The sequence below is a fragment of the Eublepharis macularius genome, chromosome 14 (assembly GCF_028583425.1).
Source record: "Eublepharis macularius isolate TG4126 chromosome 14, MPM_Emac_v1.0, whole genome shotgun sequence".
Classification (NCBI taxonomy): Eukaryota; Metazoa; Chordata; class Lepidosauria; order Squamata; family Eublepharidae; genus Eublepharis; species Eublepharis macularius.
In genome coordinates, this window is record NC_072803.1 from 55,721,349 (window position 1) to 55,743,607 (window position 22,259).

General features: G+C 43.1%; 1 protein-coding gene across 2 annotated transcripts in view; it reads right to left on the reverse strand.

Annotated features, from left to right (window-relative positions):
- The window catches only part of CDK5RAP2 (CDK5 regulatory subunit associated protein 2), a 179,188-nt gene that overhangs the window by 70,181 nt on the left and 86,748 nt on the right, over positions 1 to 22,259 (reverse strand). For both annotated transcript variants that reach the window (XM_054998013.1, XM_054998011.1), the window contains 2 exons: positions 20,468 to 20,583; positions 18,842 to 18,970 (listed from right to left, as the gene is read on the reverse strand). In XM_054998013.1, the coding sequence (XP_054853988.1) occupies positions 18,842 to 18,970; positions 20,468 to 20,583 (245 nt within the window). The remainder of the gene's footprint in view (positions 1 to 18,841; positions 18,971 to 20,467; positions 20,584 to 22,259) is intronic.

Below are 22,259 nucleotides of genomic sequence, written 5' to 3' on the forward strand. Positions count from 1 at the left end.
TGAGTAAAGACAAATGTACACAGCCGGAGGAGAGAACTTGCCATCTGACTTACCCAATTATCTGGGAGATGTACAAATGTCGAAACGGAATAGAGCCCAGGAGTGGCTGAACAGAATATACAAACTGGCCTGCGTGACAAAGTCAGCCCCCCCACCCCGGGCAGACCACTCATTGGCTGGCCCTTTGGGCAATCACCAAATTCTGCCACCCCCACGCACAGAAAGCAAGGGGTTCTTTTAAAGGTGTTTCAAGAGAAAAGTATGAAACACACATTTCAATCAATAAACATGCTGGGCTCCTGGAGGGAAAAAGGTTAAAGAAAAAGCCAAAAGCCCGCAAAAAAGCATAGAGGGAGTAAAAATACACACTAGCACTAGAGATGGGTACATGTTTCAGAAGAGGCGCTGAGGGTGGAACGAAGCGGAGTTTTCCCTGCAGCAAAAAAAATCCTGCAGCTGCCTCATTCCACCTTTGTTTTTATTTTGTTTATTTATTTCATTGGATTTCTATTCCGCCCTCTCTGCAAGCGAGCTCAGGGCAGATCACATAATTTAAAACACAGTAAAAACAATAAATACAGCAATCCATAAAATTCATAAAACATTATAAAGATCTTAGTTAATTAACTTAATAGAATAAATATCAAGATGGCAGCAACCACGATATAGCTATTTGCTTAGCTTCACTTGGATAAAACCCGTAGGCAATACTGGTTTAATTTCCAAGTGCAATTAAACTGTTAAAAATAGGGTGGTGGTAAAACCTCTATTAGGGAGGGATTAAATCATTCATCCACTCCCTCCCTCTCCATGGCCAGAGGAGGCCTAGCCCAGCCTCAGCCATATGCCTGTTGGAACATCTTTGTCTTACAGGCCCAGCAGAAGGACAACAAATCCTGCCGGACTCTGGTTTCAATGCCTACCTACCCTATTCACTAGGCCAGAAGGGACCTAAACTCTGAGCTGCCTTGGCTCACTTCTCACCTCTGTGATGAAGCTGCTAGGAAGGATTCAGAAACCCACCCATACACTACCTCCCCTCTGCAGTCTGTAGGTCCCAAAGCTATTACTCCTTTACAGGACACTGTCAGAATGATAAGAGAATGCGTGTGAAGAACTGAAAAGGCGGTATGAATGCTGCTTAAATGTACACTATACCAGTTAGGCGAAGAGAGGGTGACGGGCCCAAGCCCATCCTCGTCTCCCCAGCTCTAGTCCAACATTCTCACTACTCTACCACCTTGGCTTTCTTCCCCATGTTAAGGTGTACCTAAGGAGACAGATTTACAGCTCTCATCTAACAAGGCTATGAATAGCTTCAATAGCTTGCAGGGTTCATGGATTCAGAAGTTTGAAGCAAGTGCTGCTTATACGGCAAATGATTCTCCAGAGAGAATGAAATACTAAACTTTGTTTAAAAATGCCTTCTTAGAAGTTCCTCTGCAGAACTAATGTCAACCGAGAGAATCTCAGCAGAACCAAACTGAAGCAAGGAATGACACTATTGCAAACTCAATAGAACCAACAACCGACATCAAACCATTACCAGACAAGTCTGGAGGGCCTGAATTTCTCTCATTCCTCCTTCATCCTGCCCCCTTCCTCTCCTCCCTTGAGAGAAAATGCCCAAGAAAACTTTGGAAAGTTGAGGAGGAGAGAAAAAAGGGCTTGCAAAAGCAGCCAGTTAGCTTTAAAAGGCTTTAGCTGTGTTTGCCAAATAGGTCCAAATAAATAGGGGTTATTTATTTAGTATCCCGATTATCTAATGTTATTTGGTATACCTGGATAATACCAAATCAGCAATTATTTGTTGTTATCTGGGTATACCAAATAGCGACTCGCACACCCCACACAGAGCCTTTCTCCAAACAAGGAATTGTGAGTGCAAATAGGGAGCCCTCTGAAATATACAAAACGCTCTACTGGCCACGTTTGATGGAAATAGTAGTTAGGAGTTAACGTTCCTGCTCCTGAATGGCTGGATTCGCTATCCACCTCCTGAGTCTGTCCCCAGGGGAAAGTGGGATTTCAGTCGGTTGTCTGGTCATGTGGCTTCAAGCTTTCTCAAGCTCCATCTCAACCACTCTCAGCTATCCAATGGTCCTCTGCTCCCACTAACATCTCCTGGCCTTGTGCATCTTATCCCTGGATTCCCAGAACTGTGTTAAGTCACCTCTCGTTTTCTTCAAATCTCTTCCTCAAGCTCACTGGGGGTAAGTGAAACTTTCGGTACAAGCACTCAGTCCTCCACCCCTGCTGAAATGAAACCTTAGCACTGGGGCTGGAATGAGTGCAACATCTTTCCTTGCTTGTTCCACCACCCCTCGCCCTTTGTTGTGTTGATGTTTCAATTCTGAACTTCTGGGCAACAAGCTTTCTTCTTGCAGTCTAAAGCATCATGCACATTGATGGCACCATAATAATATATGCAACCATGTTGAAAGAGTTCCCTGTACATGCTTCTTTGGAGTTCCAGTCTTTCCCTGGGATAAAGACCGTTCATAGTAGTGACTGGGTTGTAATTCCTGCTCATACATGCTGGTGCTTCTCTAGGTTGAAGTAGTGACCCAATCCAAAACACATCATGTGCCTAGCATGACTCTGGAAGATTAACCTGCTTAAAGTCATCCAGGAGGATTAGAGGTGCAGGCAATATCTTTGGTTTCTTTTGGTAGGGAGTTCCTCATCAGGCGACTGGCTGCAGATCTTTGATTCAAAGATAAGAGACACAAGTTCAGGGGAGCTTCTTCACTACTCTTCCCCAGCTCCTACAGCAGCCTGACATGCAACATGTAGAGACATGTATTTTTCTGAAGCAGAGATTCTCCAAACTGATCACCAATGTCTAAAGTGAATCCTGGGCAAATTCTGGTGATAATCTTGTTCCATTCACTTGCTGATAAAAAAAGAGCCACTCATTCCTTGAGTTCTTCATATGTCTTACAGCTGACATAGCGAGTCAGTCCGTTTTAGATCAATGACATTGCTACTCCCAGTCAGGCTCTTTATGGTCATTCTGAGCTTAAGATACTAGGCAGATATCACACTTCTGCTGGCAGCTACATATAAAACATCACTAAAAAAGTGAATCCCTCTTTCCTTTGGTGGCCTCACTATTTGTCTCCTTGGATCAGGTCCCACAAGAAGGTGAGTAAAGAATAGGGCTGTGCCATTCATTTCACTGTACTGATACATTCTGGGAAACACAATCCTTAGCTGGTAGTCTCCTGTGGCAGCAACAGTAATGGGAAATGGTAGTTCTGGTTGGAAAGATTTTGCTTGGAAAGATTCAGGTGAGCGAGAGCTAATATAATGTGATGGTAAGAGTACTAGAGCGCAGCCCCAGTTCAAGCCATGAAACTGATTGGGGCCTATGAGCCAATTGTAATCAGCTTAACCTACCCTTACAGAGTTGCTGTGAAGATAAAATGGAGGAGGACTGAACCATACACCCTACAAGCAGAGCTCCATGGAGGAAAAGCATGGTAAGGATGCAGGCAAATAGTGGCAGAGGGTCTGCTGGGACGGTTGGGTAAGACTTTGTGGGCCTAACAACAGCCACAAAAGGGAGAGGAGGGATCAGCTGCTACTGTGGGATGCAGAGAATGGAGCAGGCAGGCAGACGACTGTGGCCTTTGTGGGAAGAGGCGGGCAGGAGCTCACGCCCCACACATGGAAGGGATCAGCTGCTGCTCCATGGGTGAATGAGCCTCACTCAATCGGTTGCCTCCTTTCTCCAGCAGCAACATTGGCTCCACTTTGGGCTTAGAGAGCAGCAAAAAAGAGTAATCGCTGGTATGGGGAAACAGGTCTTGCAAGCACCCATTCTGGTTAGGGTTCCTAAATGCTCATTGGTGGCAGGAAATCTCCCAGGAATGCCCGTCTCTGCCTGCCAATTGCTGGCAATCGCAGGCTGAGGAAATGGACTCACGTGAACTCCTGCCAAAAAGTTCACTTTCAGTGCAACTGCAAGTGATAGCATTGCACCAGGGCCAACTCTTTAAGAATCTGTCCTGGTGTGATGGCATCATTTCCGGTCACACTGGAAGCGATGCCATCAGCAGGAGCATCAGAACACATACACATGCAAAGAAGACAACGGAGTAAGTACCTGCTGCTCCTCTGCCCTCTTGCTGGATACTAAGGGGACCTGGTAATCTTTGTTCCAGCCCATGTCAGAGTTAATTACTCAGCCTTCCTCAATTTCCTGTCCAGCCCAGCTCCCCTTTCTCTGCTCTCCACTGTCTCTGGATCACTGCCACTGATGACCATAACAATAACAAGGGAATTCCTTTCTCCAGCAGTCTGAACTCAGGCCTCATTCGTCTTTGCCATTAGAAGTTTCACTTGGATGTTTCCCTGCTTCTCTCCCCTTAGCAATCCTAAGGACTAGTGCTTCTACTTGCATATAGAGGGCTGGGGGGATTAATTTCTCTCTAAGAAAACGTGATCATTTGATGCACAGTTCAGAACATAAAAGAAATTTAAAATAAGATGTTTAAAAGCATAAACATAGTCTATATACACTGCAACAGAGGAAGAATTAAAAGGAAAAGGTGATTAAACTGCAGTCCTCTCACCCTAACACTGTGCATACCCTTAAAAATGGTTAGAATAAGGATAGGCTATTTATTCTTGAAGTTGCAAGTTTCCGAAATTCATTACCTCAGATTCATGATCTGAAGTTTCTGCCTTTTATTCAGTAATATGTAGCCATAGCTGTCATTGCAATGGAGCTCAGGGGTGAGGTAGCTCCCAGTAAGAAGACAAGATGGCTAAGAGTCTCTCTACACGAGACTGCTTACACAAGGACGCTCAAGTGAAGACAGACAATGTTAGCCGGGAAGCGTAGTTTAAAAAGACAGAGGCAAAGACTCTGTCAATTTCCCCTCTCTACAGAGCCTGCAAAGATAGCTGCTCAGAGGGTTTGTTAATTTCCTCTTTGCCTCCCCAAGGCTCTGTCAATTTCATCTCCCCTTTGGGAAGGGGAGGCTAAGAGGAAATTAACAAACCCTCTGAGCAGCTATCTTTGCAGGCTCTGTAGAGAGGGGAAATTGACAGAGCCTTTGCCTCTCTCTTTTTAAACTATGCTTCCCAGCTAACATTGCATCTCCCTTCATTTGAGTGTCCTCATGTAAGAGGTCTTGTGTGGAGAGACTCTAAGACAGCTCCCTTCTTATGGGGTTTTATCATCAGGGGTTTTATCATCTTTGTTGCCCCCCTCTGTTTTTGGTAAACCCTCTGTCTTTTTTCTGTTCCCAAAGGAAAGTTGACGTTCTATCATATGGGCCCCCAAGCCCTGTGGACTTAGGTGGTGACTTTCCTATACTTTGCTGCTCCCAAGGTAGACCATCTTCATATGAACTGAAGAGATGTGTCATGCATGCCCACCCAGCTTTTCCCCTTGTGTATCTTTTTCCTTGTGTAAAAGGTGCTTTAGTGCACTCTGAACATATGCAGAATGTAGACCCAGTTCTTATAATTTTGACACACATTCTGGGGTGTAAAACATTTCTTCATAGCTGGGCATGAAATCATTTTGGCAGGCTTGTTTAAATGTCAATTACAACAATATATAAACTAATCCTCGTCAGTTAATCACATAAACATTTAACAATAACAACAACATTTGATTTATATACTGCCCTTCAGGGCAACTTAACACCCACTGAGGATGGTTTACAAAGTATGTTATTATTAACCCCACAACAATCACCTTGTGAGGTGGGTGGGGCTGAGAGAGCTGTGACTGACTCAAGGTCCCCCAGCTGGCTTCAAGCAGAGGAGTGGGGAATCAAACCCGGTTCTCCAGATTAGAGTCCCACAGCTCTTAAATACTACACCAAACTGGCTCTCACTAACTGGCTCTACAGTTTGGTGTAGTGAGCCCTAGCTAGCTCTCACTGGGCAGGAGCAACACCAGTGACACTCTACATCCTGCTCACCTTCGCGTCAAATCCTCACTTGCAAGTTGCTCAGGCCATGTTCCAGAGAACTGCTGTAAAGCCGTCTTCCAGATCCAATTTACCTAAGCTACTGCTGATCCAAACACCAGCTCCTAAGAGAAGTCCACCCCAACAAGGGGAAACATATGCAGCTGCACTGGAAACTTTTGGGCATTCGCTTCTGACTGATGGAGAAACTGTCTGCCCCCTGAGGAACAGACTTTAATGTTTGAACAAAAATATTAAATGCAAAATAAGTGGCTCAAGGCCAGAAGGAGGTCTACTGAGGATAAGCTGCCTAGTGCAAATCTTCCCCTGGCTGCTAAAAACCTTGAGAATGTGTTTTTCCTAAATGAACCGCTGATATGCTTGGTTTGCAAAGGTCCCAGGAGCCCCAGAGGCAGGACTCAGCACTCTGGCTTCGCTGGCTGAAAGCAGATGTTTAAAGGACAGTTCAAAAACAATCCTTTTTATCTCTCTTTTGGAGCCCAAAGCTGCCCCTGACTACTTGGAGCAGCTAGAGACAAGGGAAATGACTTAAGAAGGAGGTGGCTTTGCTGGATTGTGTTCATGTTCCATTGAGGGGAAGGAGAAAGAGGTACATTTAATAGTAGCAAGAAACCCCTGGGCTTTGTTATATTAACTTGAAGTGCTGGTTGTCCTAAGCTATATAAAACAAACAGATAGTTTGCAAAACACTAGAATAAGCCCCAAGGTCTCATTACCTGAACCTCCCAAATCCAGTATTATACTCTTAGTAAATGTTTAGTCTGCTTTTCAGACAAAAAGGGGGAGGGAGAGGTTTCAAAGTAGTTCAGAGCAATTAAAATTCAACAGACAGTGCGGGTGGCATGAACTGTCCATAACACTGTTGTGTGTCCATAACAGAACACATATCCTGACTGTACAATCTAAAGAGGCAAGACTCGGCAGGAAAGTGAAGGGGAAAAGTAGAAGAGCGAGATCAGTCTGAGAAAGTCAGAATGGAACAGCAAGTTGGTAAGGGCTACTTACATTCAAGCCCCCATATCCATAGAGCTACTGATACGGCAGAGACCAAACTATCTATTGCCATGTTCTGAATGGAAACAAAAAGCAACTCAGATGTTTAGTTCTGGAGAAGGACAAAGGGCCCCTTGGCATCTAAATTATCCCATTTTTACCTCCTTCAAATGAAAAAGCTTTGGACAAAATGAGGGCAGAACTATTTCTTCAGGCTACGAGAGATGCTATCGGCCTTAAGAAACGGCATGAGGTCCATTCTAAGGACTACCTCCTCATCATGAAAAATGCATGGTCTCTTATCCGCAGAGAAGGCATGCAGCTCAAAAACCCTATGAGATGACTTGATGAGACAATATGATGCCAAAAAATAGTACAGTGTTGATAATCAATTCCTTGAGTAATTAGATAGGCAAGGGATCACATGGAAGAAGAGTTAACACAGAGAGAACTGTGTTCAGATCCATCGTGAAGAAACTGTGTAAGTGGAGGGTTTATGGAATTTATGGAATGGAACTCAGAAAAATGTTTGTCCTTGCCATATAGGGGGAATCTATCATTTCAATGTGGTAGTGCTGATTTTTATTTAAACCATTCTGGAGGAAAGTAGCAGGTCTCCCTTAGCCTTCTTGAGATCTAGTCGCTTAGCTCTGGAACAGGTGAATTCGACCACATGTAAGCAACTGCTAGCACAATTTCATGTGAATGGGAATCAGAATAGGGACTGCAGTCTCACAATTGCTGTGTTCTCTGGCTCTGAAATGGATATAGGAGTCTTGGGTAAGGTCTAGCATGAAACTTGGCCCACACAATTATATCATGGCATGACATGGGCATGTTAAGAAATCGAACCAATACAAGGGTATCCTCTTATATCTTCAACAGATCTTTGCGTTTCAGTCTTAGGGTTAACTATTCTCACTCTTTGGAGAGGAATACCCTGTCATAAGTGTCTATGATCACATTCAGATGTTTGATTTCAGAATTCTCTTGTCCCAACAGATCACAATCCTATGAGACTGGAGTCACTCCAGCGTAGCCTTCACATCCTTGTGTATCGGACTGATTTATCCATATCTCAATAAAGCTTCCAAACCATCCAGTTTGGAAGGTTATATTCCAAATTCTGAACAGCTCAGAGAGCTTCAGGTAAGGTCTAAAGACAGAGATCTTTCTTTTAAAAACCTATTTTTAGTACAAATAATTTATAATTTTTTTCCCTGTTTAACACTCTCCTATCAAAGCGCACAAGAGAATTTCTTTAGAGTTTAGAACTTTATTCTTTACTTGAAATAAGCCCTAATCTTTTTAATTAAGCAAGATGCTAAAATATAAAGGCATATTAAAATGAATCCGATACTTGACTAACATATGAATGCATGTAAAAATAAATTTCTTAACATTTCTCAATTAACGCTATGAATGATTTAAAATCAGATCATCTTAGTCTACTATGAAATACATTGGGACCTCTACAGACACACACATCTCACCTAAATTTTCTGCATGAGTTTTCCTTCATCAAAATCCTAATTTCTTAGCATAGTGACATCCTTTTATATCACATGACATTTGCAATCTATAAAGACGGCTGTAAAATTTTTACACATGACAATATAAAAATGTGGTTGGCCTTCAATGTAGCTGATTCCTCCGATTTTTAATCATGCGATATCTTGCTAAGCCAAAAATGATGTTATTGTGCATCCGTCCCTACAAATCTTTAGATGCTGAAAAACTGATGTGAGTGAGATGAACAGATTATACTTGTTTCTTCTTAACAATTAAAGAATCATTAATCTACTTTTTCCAACTATTGTTAATTGATTAAAAGATTAAAGAAATATCTGTGTTTTCCATAAATTTGCCAACAAGCTACATTAAAGGTTATACAAAATTCACTAGAATGCACGTATATAACTAGAGTACATGTGTTCACTTATGCACAACTATGGAAGACTCAAGAAATACCATCAGTGGAAGACTGGATTTTGAAAGTAATGAATATGGCAGAAATGGACATGTTAACCAGGAAGTTAAAAGAACAAGATACTTTGGACTATGTTATGAATTGGGAGAAATTTAGGAATTATGTGGAAAAAAGTGGGACATGAAAGGGAAAATGTGGTCTTTGGATAATTGTTAGAAGGGGAGAATAGATCTTTACTGGTTTAGAATTAGTGATGGAAATATGATAGTATATGTTAAGAAGAATATAGTAATATTAAAATAAATATTAGAAATATATTTGGAATATGATAGATAGAGATGAGTATATTATGGTTATATTATATTAGAGGTTAGGTTAGGTTATATTATATAGTATATATTATAATGTAGAAATACTTAAGTTTATATAGTAGGAGATAGTGATTTAGTATAAATGAAGGGAATGGAAAACTGTTGGAAGTCAAGTGAAAAGCGGGGGGCGGGGGAATGGGTGGGAATAATATAATGTGATGGTTGTTAAAAAGTATGTATGGTGACTTATATATATTGACCCATCCAATAAAAATTCTTTAAAAAAATAGAGTACATGTGTTCAAAATCATCTCTCCATGACACCTGAACTCTTTGATACATCAGCAACTGGATCAGCTGGTCAGCCAGGTCTGATAGCATGGCCACTCTTCAACGGCTGTGATAAATCAGCATGGCTGCTAATACTTTAGCCATGTTCTGAGGAGCTGCTGAAAGGCCAAATGGGACAGCCCAATAGTGAAAGTGTCTGCCTCTATATACAAAACAAAAGAATTCTCTGTGGGACATCTAAATCAGTATATGCAGTATACACCTTGAAGACGGCTACTGATGATAAGAAGAGTGTCTCCATCTAGAAACATGTCTTCTCCACCCTACCATTTAGCCACCTGAAGCTGAGGCTGCTCAAGCATTGCCGTTATTTGGGGTGCTATTGAAAAAAACTGCTTTGAAAGTTATAAATGCTTTGTCTTAGACACCTATAAGAATTCTCATTCTGATCTGATTAAAGTAGATTGCTAAATATGTAAACTATTTCTGGATTTAAACCTTCCATTCACTCTGCTCGCCTACATTAATGTGTTACTGATGTTATAAAAGGAGGAAGGTCTCCCTGGCTACAGTGTTAAAAGGCACACATCCAATGTGTTTGGGTGACTGGCTCTGCTTTTGAGACAGCGGCAAATTCCAGGAGTTCTCCCCATTCTTTTGTGGTTACCTACATCAAGTGCCTGCAAGGAGTTACTATTGCAGAAGTCAAGCCTGTTTGGGAGCCAACATAAGAAAATGCAAGAGAGGTATTAAAATTATCATTTGACCACTGGTTAGATAGTTTCTCAGAGGACAAGTATAATGGATGGAACGTTGGACTTGGGTTCAAATCTCTGCCTGAGCCAGACGCTCACTGGGTAACCTTGGACCAATCACTTCCTTTCAATCTACCCTATTTCACAGGATTATTTCAAAGATGAATGGGATATCCCCATGCAGGCTATGCTGAGCCTCTTTGAGAAAACATGGGACACAAAAAGCAATACAGAGATGTTCAGACTAGACTACTGCCAACCCTGCCTTTAATGAGCATTCAGAAACCACATCTGGCATAAAGTACAGCTGCTGGAGTGTTGGTAGGGAGAAGCTGTTAAAAGCACACACTTCTCACTTTGTTCAGTCTGCAGTGGTAGCCAGAAAATTTATGGGCGCAAATCAAAAGTGCTGGTTGTAACCTTTAACGTTCTAAATGTTACAGGACCCCGGTACCTCTAGGATTACCTCCTCTCATACAAGCCTGCCAGGGTACTGTGGTCATGAATCCCAGTTGCAAGAAGTTGCAGTGGGGGGCCACACGAAACAGGGCTGTATCCTCAGCATGGCTTTAGAACTCCCTTAACCTGATACTTTTAAACAAGTAATGATTTGGCTGGTTTTTCTAACAATGCTGGTTTTAAATGACGTTAGTTTTTATGATACGCTTAAGAGGAGAATTAGGAGCTACTTACTGGCCAATGGGTTTGTTTCTTTTGTAATGTTAATTTGCTATAACTCACCCCAATGAACCATTTTCCGGAGGGAAGGTCAGAGCATCAATAATCGTAACAAATCAAACATAGAAAACAACAGCATCTCTTAGATTTCAGCAAAACCCATTCTTTGCCAGTATAGCTCTAATGAGAACGACACACTTGTTTATGTGAAATCCTGATAAGTGATTCTTCTAAATATCCCTTGTGCTTTTAAGGTAAAAAGGAGATCAGACTGTATTCTCCTTTTTATAAAGGTTTGAATAGCAAATATCCTGATGCAGCATTTAATGTATTTCCCGAGCCATAGGCACTTTCCTGGCATGTGAGCTTACATGTGGGCGGCTGCAATCTAATGACAGTTACATTTGCAGAAGGGATTTGTTACCAATTCTAATGAGGTTCCATTTCACAAAGAAACACGAGACTCTGCTATCTTCCAGGACAGGATTTGTTTTAGTGCACCGCTTCTACAATTTCTATTACATTGATATCATGCACAGAGAGGGGCAGAGCAAGCTCCCAGACCGTCTCCATGTTCCAAAGGCCAACTGAATACCCAGTTCTTGAAGAGAAGTGTATCTGATGCTCAATGAATAAGAACAGATTGAACTGTGAGGTTGCTGTTCACACTGTTGATCGGCTGAAGTTTATACTGATAAATGATCTCAGCTCCAGGTCTGTAGCACAGAGATCAGAACTTTGGTTCATTGTAGGTGAACAAGGCAGATACTAGAGGACATTGCTATTGAAGCAGAGCCCACAGCTCCAGGTGTACTACAGTTTTCCAGAAAGTTAACTAGGTTAGTCTGTTGCAGCAAACACAACAAAGAGTCTGGTAGTATCTTAAAAGTCTACCAGATTGACATAAACATTCATATGCTGTGGCTGCAATCTTAAAGACAATGTCCTGGGAATACGTCCCGTTAAATAATCTGGGGCATACTTCTGAGCACACCTGTTTAGGATTGTTTCCTAAAGTAAGGATTCTCTGCCACTAGAAGGACATTCAACAGCCAAAGGAGCTATAGACCCTCAGAGGTTCCAGCTGCTCCCTTCTATACAAAATACTAAGTCAAAAGGAAGATCATTTTGGCCCTTACTAGATATAAAAGCTTATCTTGTCAGGTTGATCTCTATTTCACACACCCCTGCGCTTCCCTCCCTTTGTGTATCTTGTCTTTTTAGTTTGCAATCCTGAGGACAGGGCCTTGTGCTTTGGGATTCACGAGTTGTCTGAATAGCGGGATGAAAATATAATACGTTTGTCAGATACATGACATTTGCCAACTGAGGATAACCCTACACACATCTGTTGAAACAGACATTAGGCTATGATAGGCCATGATAAATCTGTTAGCTGTTCCCATGCCACAAGACCCTGTTGTTTTTGCAAGAGAGCAAAGAATCAGTTCCCAAACACGAGAAGAACGGCTACTGATATTAATCTTGAGTCTGGGAAGCGAGACAGGTTGTTTTCCTTGCCAGGATGCTAATGTCTCTGGTGGTTGGGGGACCATGATGGTCAAGAGACTGAGCTATGAACCAGGGACTTACTGGTTCAAATCTCACCTTGGCCATGACTGTAGGTAGCCTTAGAAAGCCATTCTTTCACAGCTCCCATGCCCCCCGATAAGGGAATGACAATATCGATCTACTTTACAGGACTGTTGTAAGGATTACAAAATAATACATTTAAAGTGATTAACACTCTTATTATTGTCATTATCATCATTATCACCACCACCATCACCAATGGGGAAACATCCCCCTCCAGAGGAAAACTATGCAAATCGCAACAAAAATATTCTCTGGACAAGCACTTCTGCTTTCAGGAATCGTTAACCAGTATTATTGTAAAGCTGTAATCAAATGGTTCAAGAACACTCCTCAGAATGTCAAGTGGTAGATTTTAATCTTTATTAGAAATAATTTTGCATTCACATGATTACAAAACACATCCAAAACCAGAAGTGACACCTCAGTGTAGGATATGGGCAGAGTTAGAGGCGACGTGTGCAAAGGGCAGTGTTATTCTTATGCCCAGATATTAACATCCTTGATTTTTTAAATAACACATATGCCCCTCTCAAGACTAATGTAAAGATCCTGTAATCTGCAGCACCTAAGATCAGGCGATGACATCTAAGTAACATGACACTGCTTACTGGTTATGGCACCAATGTGCTCACACGTGCCCCTGGCTCATTTAAAGCCCAGCTGTGCCAAATAAAATACCTTAATGAGGAGGAGGGGATGTTTCTGAATGGGGGAGGGGGTGGTTCCAAAGGTTTCACTCAGTGGTAGTCAATCCTCAGATGAACTTCACAGCCCCACAGCGAATCCATGTTTGGAAGAACCTGCTTTGAGTACATATGCAGAGAGCAAGTATACTATATGCCTCCTGTCTCTCACTGTGTGGGCATTGAAAGAAGTAGCAGTACCATAACGTGAGGTCATTCAGTAATGACAAAATCCATCCATGACTCTGACCCTTGGCTTGTTCTTCACTATGATACATCTCCTGGGGCTCAGCTGGCGCTTCCTGTTCCCAGCATGCTTAGTTTGCTACCCAAAGTTCCAGCCGCGACACTGGCAAAGTCATAGTTGTGGCTTCCCTCTCTTCCTGGCCCCAACTGATCTTATTTGACTTCCCATCACTTGTTTTGCAGTTCAGTGGCTCCAAGGTGTGGAACGGTTGAAGACCACCCATTTAGGCTACTAGAACAAAGAGGCTGGTCCAGTCCCCATCCCATCAAGTCTTTTGTGTTGAAAGGATTCTCAGCAGGACTTTCCCAGCGATCTAAAGAGATGATCTGGGATCACTTAGAAAGTTTGGGTCACCAGTTCCCAGTTAATTTCTAGGCACATTTCAAAGCAACGTTTTTGACCTGTAAAGCCCAATGCTTTTTCATTTTTCAAAAAAGGTACTGGTACTCATATATATGGTTGTACTGACTTCTACCAATTCCCTCCTCAGGACCTGGGAGAAGCCCCAAAAGGTGCCATACTGGTGAGTGCCACCACAAAAAAAGCCCTGATGAAGCCCAAAATAACCTGGAACCAGGGTAGAGGAAGACTGCCTTCTCCACGGAAGCCTGTGCCTCAGCTGAGATCTTCGTGAGAGGCCCTTTTGTGGGTTCACCCCTTCTGGAGGGTAGGTAGGCGACTCCAGAATCAGAGCCATACCTTTGGTTGTGCCTTGAGTGCGGAATGCCACCTTGGTTATCTTTTATGCACAGCTGAAGTCTGTCTTGTTTGCCTGACTATTTAGTGTTCAACCGTTTGGTTACATTGTGTTTAGTTCATATGGTAGGTATTACTGTTTCTGGTGTTGTTTTGGCAGGACGAGTTATAGCTGGGTTGGGCTGTATGCGTTCTTCCCCTGATTAAGACTAATTTTTAAGGTGTTTTATTTGCGGATTCATTTTTTCACAGAAGTTGTTATTGCTTAAACCACCATGAAGCTGATTTTTGGTGGAACGATGTTACATAATTTTTAAAAAAAAAACTTTCTGGAGCAGCACCCAAATGTACTGATATGAAATAGGTTTATTGTATTCAACTGATGGCTTAGCTCTCTGTGAAACTAAAGCAGAAGCTCTGGATCAGGCCTCCTAGGCATCTGTCTCCTCTGAAAAGTATGTTTTTCCTAAAAGATTGCGGAAAACAATATTTGTGTGGAGCAACATTCCCTACTGTTACACAGCAATTTATTTAACGCCCAAAGACAAGGGAGTTGGATCCAACCAAACCAATTGCCATTTTCAAAGAGGATTTTGGTACCTTCTTTCTACAGCCCCCTGCATTCCCTGAAAAGCTTCCCCAGATGGTCAGAGGACTCCTGAATTCAGTGTGGGATGTGGGGCAGGGGAATGAGGGAAATTCCCCCACAGACACAGCTCCTGTGTGAACTCTTAGAGTGCAGAAACTCACACAAAAATGAGGGGAGATTTCAGCCACTTTAAGAGTCTCTGCAGTGCTTTTAGAGGCAGCTTCAATGGGAAGGCAGATCTGCCAGCTTGGCACCATTTGCACTTGACTGGATCCAAGCCAGAGGAATTTAACAAAGCTACACCTCAATTGAGCATAGCCCTGTTAGGCCTGTGCCAAAGACACATGGTTGCACTACATTCATCAGAAATGAACACAAAAAAAGTTCTCTGAAAACATTCCATTTTCCAGCTCTTTGGGGCAGAAGTCCAATTTAAGAACTCAAGATAGAAACTGTCAATCAGCAGCAGCAGCAGCAGCAGCGTTGTTTGCTTTGATTTCATACGTGTTACGACTTTATGTACACTCCAGGAGAATGGGGAAATTAAAGGGAAAGAACCAGGAACAGAATTTGAAAAAATGAAACACGGTAAGGGCAAGGTTTGTAGGTGACCTGGCAAGGTAAACAAATCTAACGGCAAGACGGCAAAAGGAACCTTAGGAAAGGGAGGGTGGCAGACTGTTACGTCCCCTATGCCAACTGCATGTTACTGGTCACTCTCAAAACAACAGTGTACTCAAGGGGTTACTCCACATTCTCATCTCTTGAGCATGCTCCTAAATGTATGGGGCAGGGGCGGGAGGCTTGCTTGCTTCTAGACTTACTATCAATCTTCTGTTTGCAGCCAAAATTGTAATAGCACAATACAGAAAAAGCCCATAATTAAACGATTCAAGAAGTGCTGATTAAAATTGGGTAAGAAATGGATAAAGTAACAAATCAAATTCACAAAAGAGCTAAAGGGCCTCTGAACTGTGAAGCTGTCCCATAGCATCGCCTCACTCCTCAAGCATCTTCCTCTATAAGGGGAGACAGATGAGTATAGCTGTGAGAGCTGTCACGGACACCCTTATAGCACTGAAGGGCTACAGCAGTAATGCTTCCTCAGTGCTCGGGAGCCAAGTGTGGCTCTTCTGAGCACAGTTCCCCAATGTGGCACCAGCCCCACGTTTCAGGGATGTGGGCAAGGCCCTTGTCCAGTGGGGCTTGTGGTTGACAAGTGGTTTCCACTCTGAAATAACCATTTCTGAAAGAAAAAGCTGTGAGCCTCCCTGAGCAGCAGGACTCATGCCCTGGATAGAGGTCAATGTGGCACTTTTCCCAAATTGCAAATGTGGCTCCCCACAAGCTGTGTGGTGAGTACCACTGGTCTATGGTCTAGGAGCAGCCCCAGCCCAGTACTGTTCTACGCTTCTACTACTACTTTCTGCTATAGGCAAGGAAAAGCCAAGCTGAACTGAACTAAACTGGCAGAGCAGGCCAGGTACAGAAGCTGCAACAATCCAACATGGAGGAAGAAGGCTGGTTCGGAAGAAGGAGGTGCCTCTTAGTCCAATTCTCACCAAATTCTTGAAACAGTTACTTGGAGGATGGTGAAACAGAGATGGTGAAACAGAGGGGAAAGAACTGGTTTAAACATGGGGTGAAATGACACCTCGGCCCACCAGTAAAGTATAACTCTGACATGAAGGAAAAGAAATATTTAAATTTGCCCTCCGTCACTGTTCAGAGGCTACCTACAAACAGCCTTCCAAGGTAGAAAAGAAGTTGCAAAGCTGAAGTTTCCAAAGCTAGTTCTCATCTGTCTAACTGGATGAATTGACGTTGCTATGTAAAACTAGTGAGTGGCCTGGCCTAAAAGACAACGGGTCTTTCCTGAAGCAAAGGTTACCATCAGGTAAATGGAGGAATGAGAAAGCAGGACCTTCTATAAGAGGTAAAGGGGTATACATACTAAGACAGAGAAAAGGGGGGGGGTCCTTTGTTTGGACTCAGTACTCAGAAATCCAAAGCCAGAGCTGGGGGCAGGGCCAGGGGGGAGGGTGTGTGCAGAGAAAAGTCTGTTTTTTCTCCTTCAGCAGCAGGAAGGGAAAAGAGCAGTCACTCTGGTCTGTGCTGGAAGGAAAAAAATCATGGCAACTTTCCTCCTCACCAGGACAAAAAGATGGAAACTGAAATTTGGTACATTTAACCCTGTGTTGCTTCCGTTATCAGCTGAGGGATATGTTTTAGATTTAGGAAAAAGCTGAGAGCATTCTCTCAGTAGATATTCAAGGGACATTTTCTCACTTCACGTTTGGGGTTAATTTTGTTAGCGGCGTTTTTCCTAGTAATGACTAAATTCTTTTGTATTAAATTGGTCTTTGGGTTTTGTGGCCTTTGAAAGAACCCACACGCAACCCTACCTTCCATTCATGCTAGGCAAGTAAAAAATTGAGGAGGAGAACAGCACCACTTTCCTGGATGTTTAAATCACAAGACAGGTTTGGCTCCTGCACAGCAGCCCCCTTTCTCAGTGTGAACGGAGGTAGAAGTGCTGGAAGCACTTGAAGAGAGGTTTTTAGATAGGAGGAGGGCTAATATCTATAGATCTCTACCTCTCCTGCTGCCAGCAGTGGTTAAAAGTGCTTATTTCTGTTGAGGATAGTGGAATAGTGCTGGAGGGGTGAATGTCTCATTTCAGTTTGGTAACATGGATGGATGAATTTCCCCACTGCCCCCATAAAATGTATGCATTGGCAGGGGCCGCTGAATTGCTCATCTCTCAGGTTGAACTTGGAGGGGAAATGGACTCCAGTTTTTCTTTACTGAAATGTGCACTCTGACTGTATTAGAACAAAAGGAATGTTTTGAAATATATGTATTTCAAAAATATTTATATTAAATACATTTAACAATAGTAAAAGAAATAGTAAGGGGAGGGGGGAATCTTTCAAGGACAGGGCTTCTTGGGCAAGGAAAAGCATGCACTACTCTGAAGGCATGAACACATGAAGCTGCCTTACACAGAATCACACCATTGGTCTATCAAGGTCAGTACTGTCTGCTTAGACTGGCAGCAGACCTCCGAAACCTCAGGCAGAGATCGTTTTCATCATCTGCTCCCTGATCCTTTAATGGAAGATACCGGAGATTGAATCGAGGATCTTCTGCATGCCAAGAGCGCATGCTCTGTCACTGATCCACAGCCCTTCCTGAAAAGAGTTTCCCTGAGGAGCAGGATTTGACCCCAGTGGCATCTTAGATACCAACACGATTTTCAAGGTATAAGCTTTCAAGAGGGAGTTTGGACTCTTGACAGCTTACACCCTGAAAATCTTGTTGGTCTCTAACATGCCACTGGACTCAAATTTTATTGTTCAACTGCAGACCAACATGGTTACCTATTGGATATTATCACCCTGTGGAGGTCAACCTTGTCTGGACTATACCACTTTGAACTGCATGCGGAGGTTCACAGGACAAAATACACACACCCACACACACTTTTTCAATTGTTTTAGTACTTAAGTCTGTTGAAGACAAAGGACTGTCTAGGTGAACCACACAAGCCAGCTGGAATGAAATCTTCTGCAGCAATTAATTGGAAAATGTTAGATTTGAGACTGGACTAACTTGTCCATTTTACCCGACTGAGATCTAGTTCTTATGAAGAAAACTAGTGTCTGAGTTGTCTCGAATCAAACTAAAAGTATTGGAAGTTGGTTAATGACTGAAAAACGAATCCCTGCTCCTGGGAAACTTTCAGGAAAAGAAAGCTAGGAAAGAACCCTTTCCACAGCATCTAGCTTTCTATGTGTGGGGAATGTTTTTTTTTCAATGAGAGGCACCCACTTGCAGTCTGAAATGGTACAGCCCAAACACCTCAGTAAGGACTAGGCTAAAGAGTTGGGTATTTAAATTGAAAGAGCACTAAATATGCCCCAAGCAGCACCTGCCAGTCCAATGAAAGACGCAATCAAGCACCTTCATTATTCTCATTCTATGAACTTGCCATTACTCAACAATGTCAGTACAGTATTTATTAACAGCACTAAAAAACCCCAGACAAATAAAAATGTGGTTACACACTGCCACAGTTAGCAGAATTAAGAAACTCAGCCCAAGGTTTTCCTCACCTCATTCTCATCAAATGTTTCCAGTGTATCCTTTGCCACAGAATCCACCTTGGAACCACCCAACAGCTTCTGTTTCAGATCTTGATTTACCAAATGCAGCTCCTTCACCAACAAGAGGAGTTCAATAACCTAAGAAAGCAAAATAAAAGCCTCAGAAACTGGGGGATCTGTTATGATCTTCAGGCCTTTTCACACGTTTTAACAAGGCAGATTGCAAACGAGTATTGCCTGCCTGTTAAAGCTGTTCGGGTCTGAAATGCGCACGTCTAGCTCAAGATGGCAATACTGGATTTCTCTCCCCACATCATTCTCACTAAATTTCTGAGATAGTTTCAGATGAGAGATAACAACTGGCCAAGCTCAGCCGGTGGATTTCACAGCCGAGCGGTAGTTTGAATGTGAGTCTCCCCACTACCCCAAACTGGTACTCGTATACATAAAGTTGCTGCCCATAGAGAAGACCCATCGCCTATATGCCAGTTATTCTTTTCTGGAGTCCTGGAGATGCACAAAGGAAGCAAAAAGACTGGCAATGAGAGCAGGAAGTAGGGCCCCGACAGTGGCAGCCATGCTGTGCCAGATCCAGCCCGGCCACATTGGCTGGCAAGCTGTGTTTCTCTAATGCATATGCAAAATTGGCAGAGTTGCCAGGCTTGCTCTATGCCTGCATTTTGATTTATATCAACTTGAGCTGTATTTTTCTTAATCAGCTCCTCCCTCTCTTGTCATGTGTTCCCAGGCCACCCTGCCCTTCTCAATGGGGCAATTTCTTTCCACCACGTCTGAAAGAAAAGATCTGTAAGGTGGACAAATATGCTGCCACTGAAGACACATTAAGAATTTTGCCTTATTCGCCAGCAAAAATTCAATTCAGGCTAACATGGCAACTTAGAAAAGTGACCAATTCAATTGAACGTAAAGATGCAACAATTTACAACTCCCTGATGTGTGCAAACGATCAAATTGGTGAGATCTCAGCAGTGCGGTACCAACGTGCCCCATCAATATGTAAAAATAAATAAATAGCACCATGATGGCTTTACTTGCCAAGATAACTGGAACGGAGGGGAGGACGGGTAGGTGGAAGGGATGCTTTAGCCCTCTCACATTCATGATTCTCCCCCACCAGTTTAAACTTTTGGCCATTTTCCCTCTTCCCAGCTAAATTCCAGCTTCAGAGCCCAGTTGCAGGTAGATTTTAAAATCCAATCAGGGAGGTTATGGGGGGGGGCGGGGAGAGAAGACTGAGCATCGCTTGCCTGACACACAGTTCTTCTCTGCAAGCCTCCCCACTCTGCCCACAAGAAAACACAGATTTAGAACTCCAGAGACCTGGGCCGTTTCCAGACGGCTTACCGGTCCCCGGAACATCGCGCCACGTTGCGGGGAAAACGCGAAATATCGCGTTTTCTTGTGCGAGTTTTGCGCGACGTCACATGACGTCGCGCAAAACTCACGCGAGAAAACGCGATATTTCGCGGTTTCCCCGCAACGTGGCGCGATGTTCCGGGGACCGGTAAGCCGTCTGGAAACGGCCCTGATTCTGCAGAGACCACCCATATCGTGTTCCCTCCAACAAATGGGGGAAAAAAGTCACTGAAACTCTGTACAACAAGAGATCATTACCTTTTTCTTAAGTTCTTCTAGAGACAGCAGATCTATCTGCAAGTTCAAGGGATCTTGTTCGCCTAAACGAATGCTCATGTAAGACGTCTGGTCACCCCAAGAAAGGAAAGTTTCCTCTACCAAAACAAGAACAAGAACAACGAAGTCCACATCTGTGCTTGCATTCTTCCTCCAAAACTACACTGTGTCGTTTAATCTGTACCTGTAATCTGTACTCGCCCATATCCATCCGCCTGAGCCTTGAGACGGATGGGGCCTTCCTGTGGGAATCTGTCTTATCTGAAGTTAGGCTGGTGAGGATCCACAGGAAGGCATTTCAGTAAACTTGCACCATGCCTTTGCATGATATATTGTCTTACATTTGCGGCTTCCTTATTTTTCAATTGACGGCTGTTCTACTCTTCTCATTTTTTTAGGATCTGACTCTTCTGATGTGTTTTTATTCCTCTTTCATCGCAAGCTGCCCTGGGCGGCTCAGGTAGACAGAAAGGCAATTATATACCTAAACTAAATGGTGGTAATTTCCCATTGTGGGTGAAAAATTATTTGCAGACTTCCACATTCTTCTTACTACTGTATTGTCGAAGGCTTTCACGGCCGGAGAACGATGGTTGTTGGGGGTTTTCCGGGCTGTATTGCCGTGGTCTTGGCATTGTAGTTCCTGACGTTTCGCCAGCAGCTGTGGCTGGCATCTTCAGAGGTGTAGCACCAAAAGACAGAGATCTCTCAGTGTCACAATAAATAACACTGTGACACTGAGAGATCTCTGCCTTTTGGTGCTACACCTCTGAAGATGCCAGCCACAGCTGCTGGCGAAACGTCAGGAACTACAATGCCAAGACCACGGCAATACAGCCCGGAAACTCCACAACAACCATCCTTCTTACTACTGCTAAATCTAAATACATTCTGTAATTCTGTGCATGTGCAGAGATTTCCCCTGAGCCAAATCTCTCATTCAAGATCCTGGAAGCTGTTAGGAGCTTGAGCAAGAGGATTTCCCATACTCCCCTTAGTTTGTATTCATTCTTTTATAACTGATGCTCAGCTGCCCTCATACCTCATGAGGCTAGTGTTTGGGGGGAAGGGGGAAATTTATTTGTAATATTTGTTAATAATAATAATATTGTTAATTTTTAATAAATAACAATAATGATATCTGGAGAACCCCCCCATATGCAGAAAACTATATCTTATCTAAAGTTTCACTGCCCTAATAAAAGGCACTTAACCACCCAATTGGGGTAGCTGGGAATCCATAGGGAACGCACAAGAATGGTGGACAAGGGAGATAAATGATTTGGAAATTCTCTCCAACCTCACTCTACTCTCCCCCATCCAAGATTCAATAAACTCAAAGCCATGAGCAAATCCATTTCCTAAAACCCCCATGTTCGTCCACCCCACACCTCCCAGTGACACTCAACTACTCTCTTTCCTCCTGCGGGTAATTTATGTTTTTGTAATGTTAAAAAAAATTAAAACAATTGTATTTAAATATACAGAAATATATTTTTGTGCCTCAGCACCATTCTGAAGTGTTGGATTCCCAGTGGGGCTGTCAGATGGTCAGCTGAACTACGAAGGTATCGTGGGGGCTGTCAGACAGGAATAAGGATATAAAAAAGGGAAAGTCCTTGCGGGAAATCTGGCTTGGGCCAAGGAAGTTCCATCCCTGGCTGCTGGGCCTCAACAAGGACAGGATAAGATGCCTCTGTAACTATACTCCTGATGGGAGCTCCTTTGTTGTGCAGCTGGAAATACGGTTTGGATGCCAGGAGCTCTCCAGAGA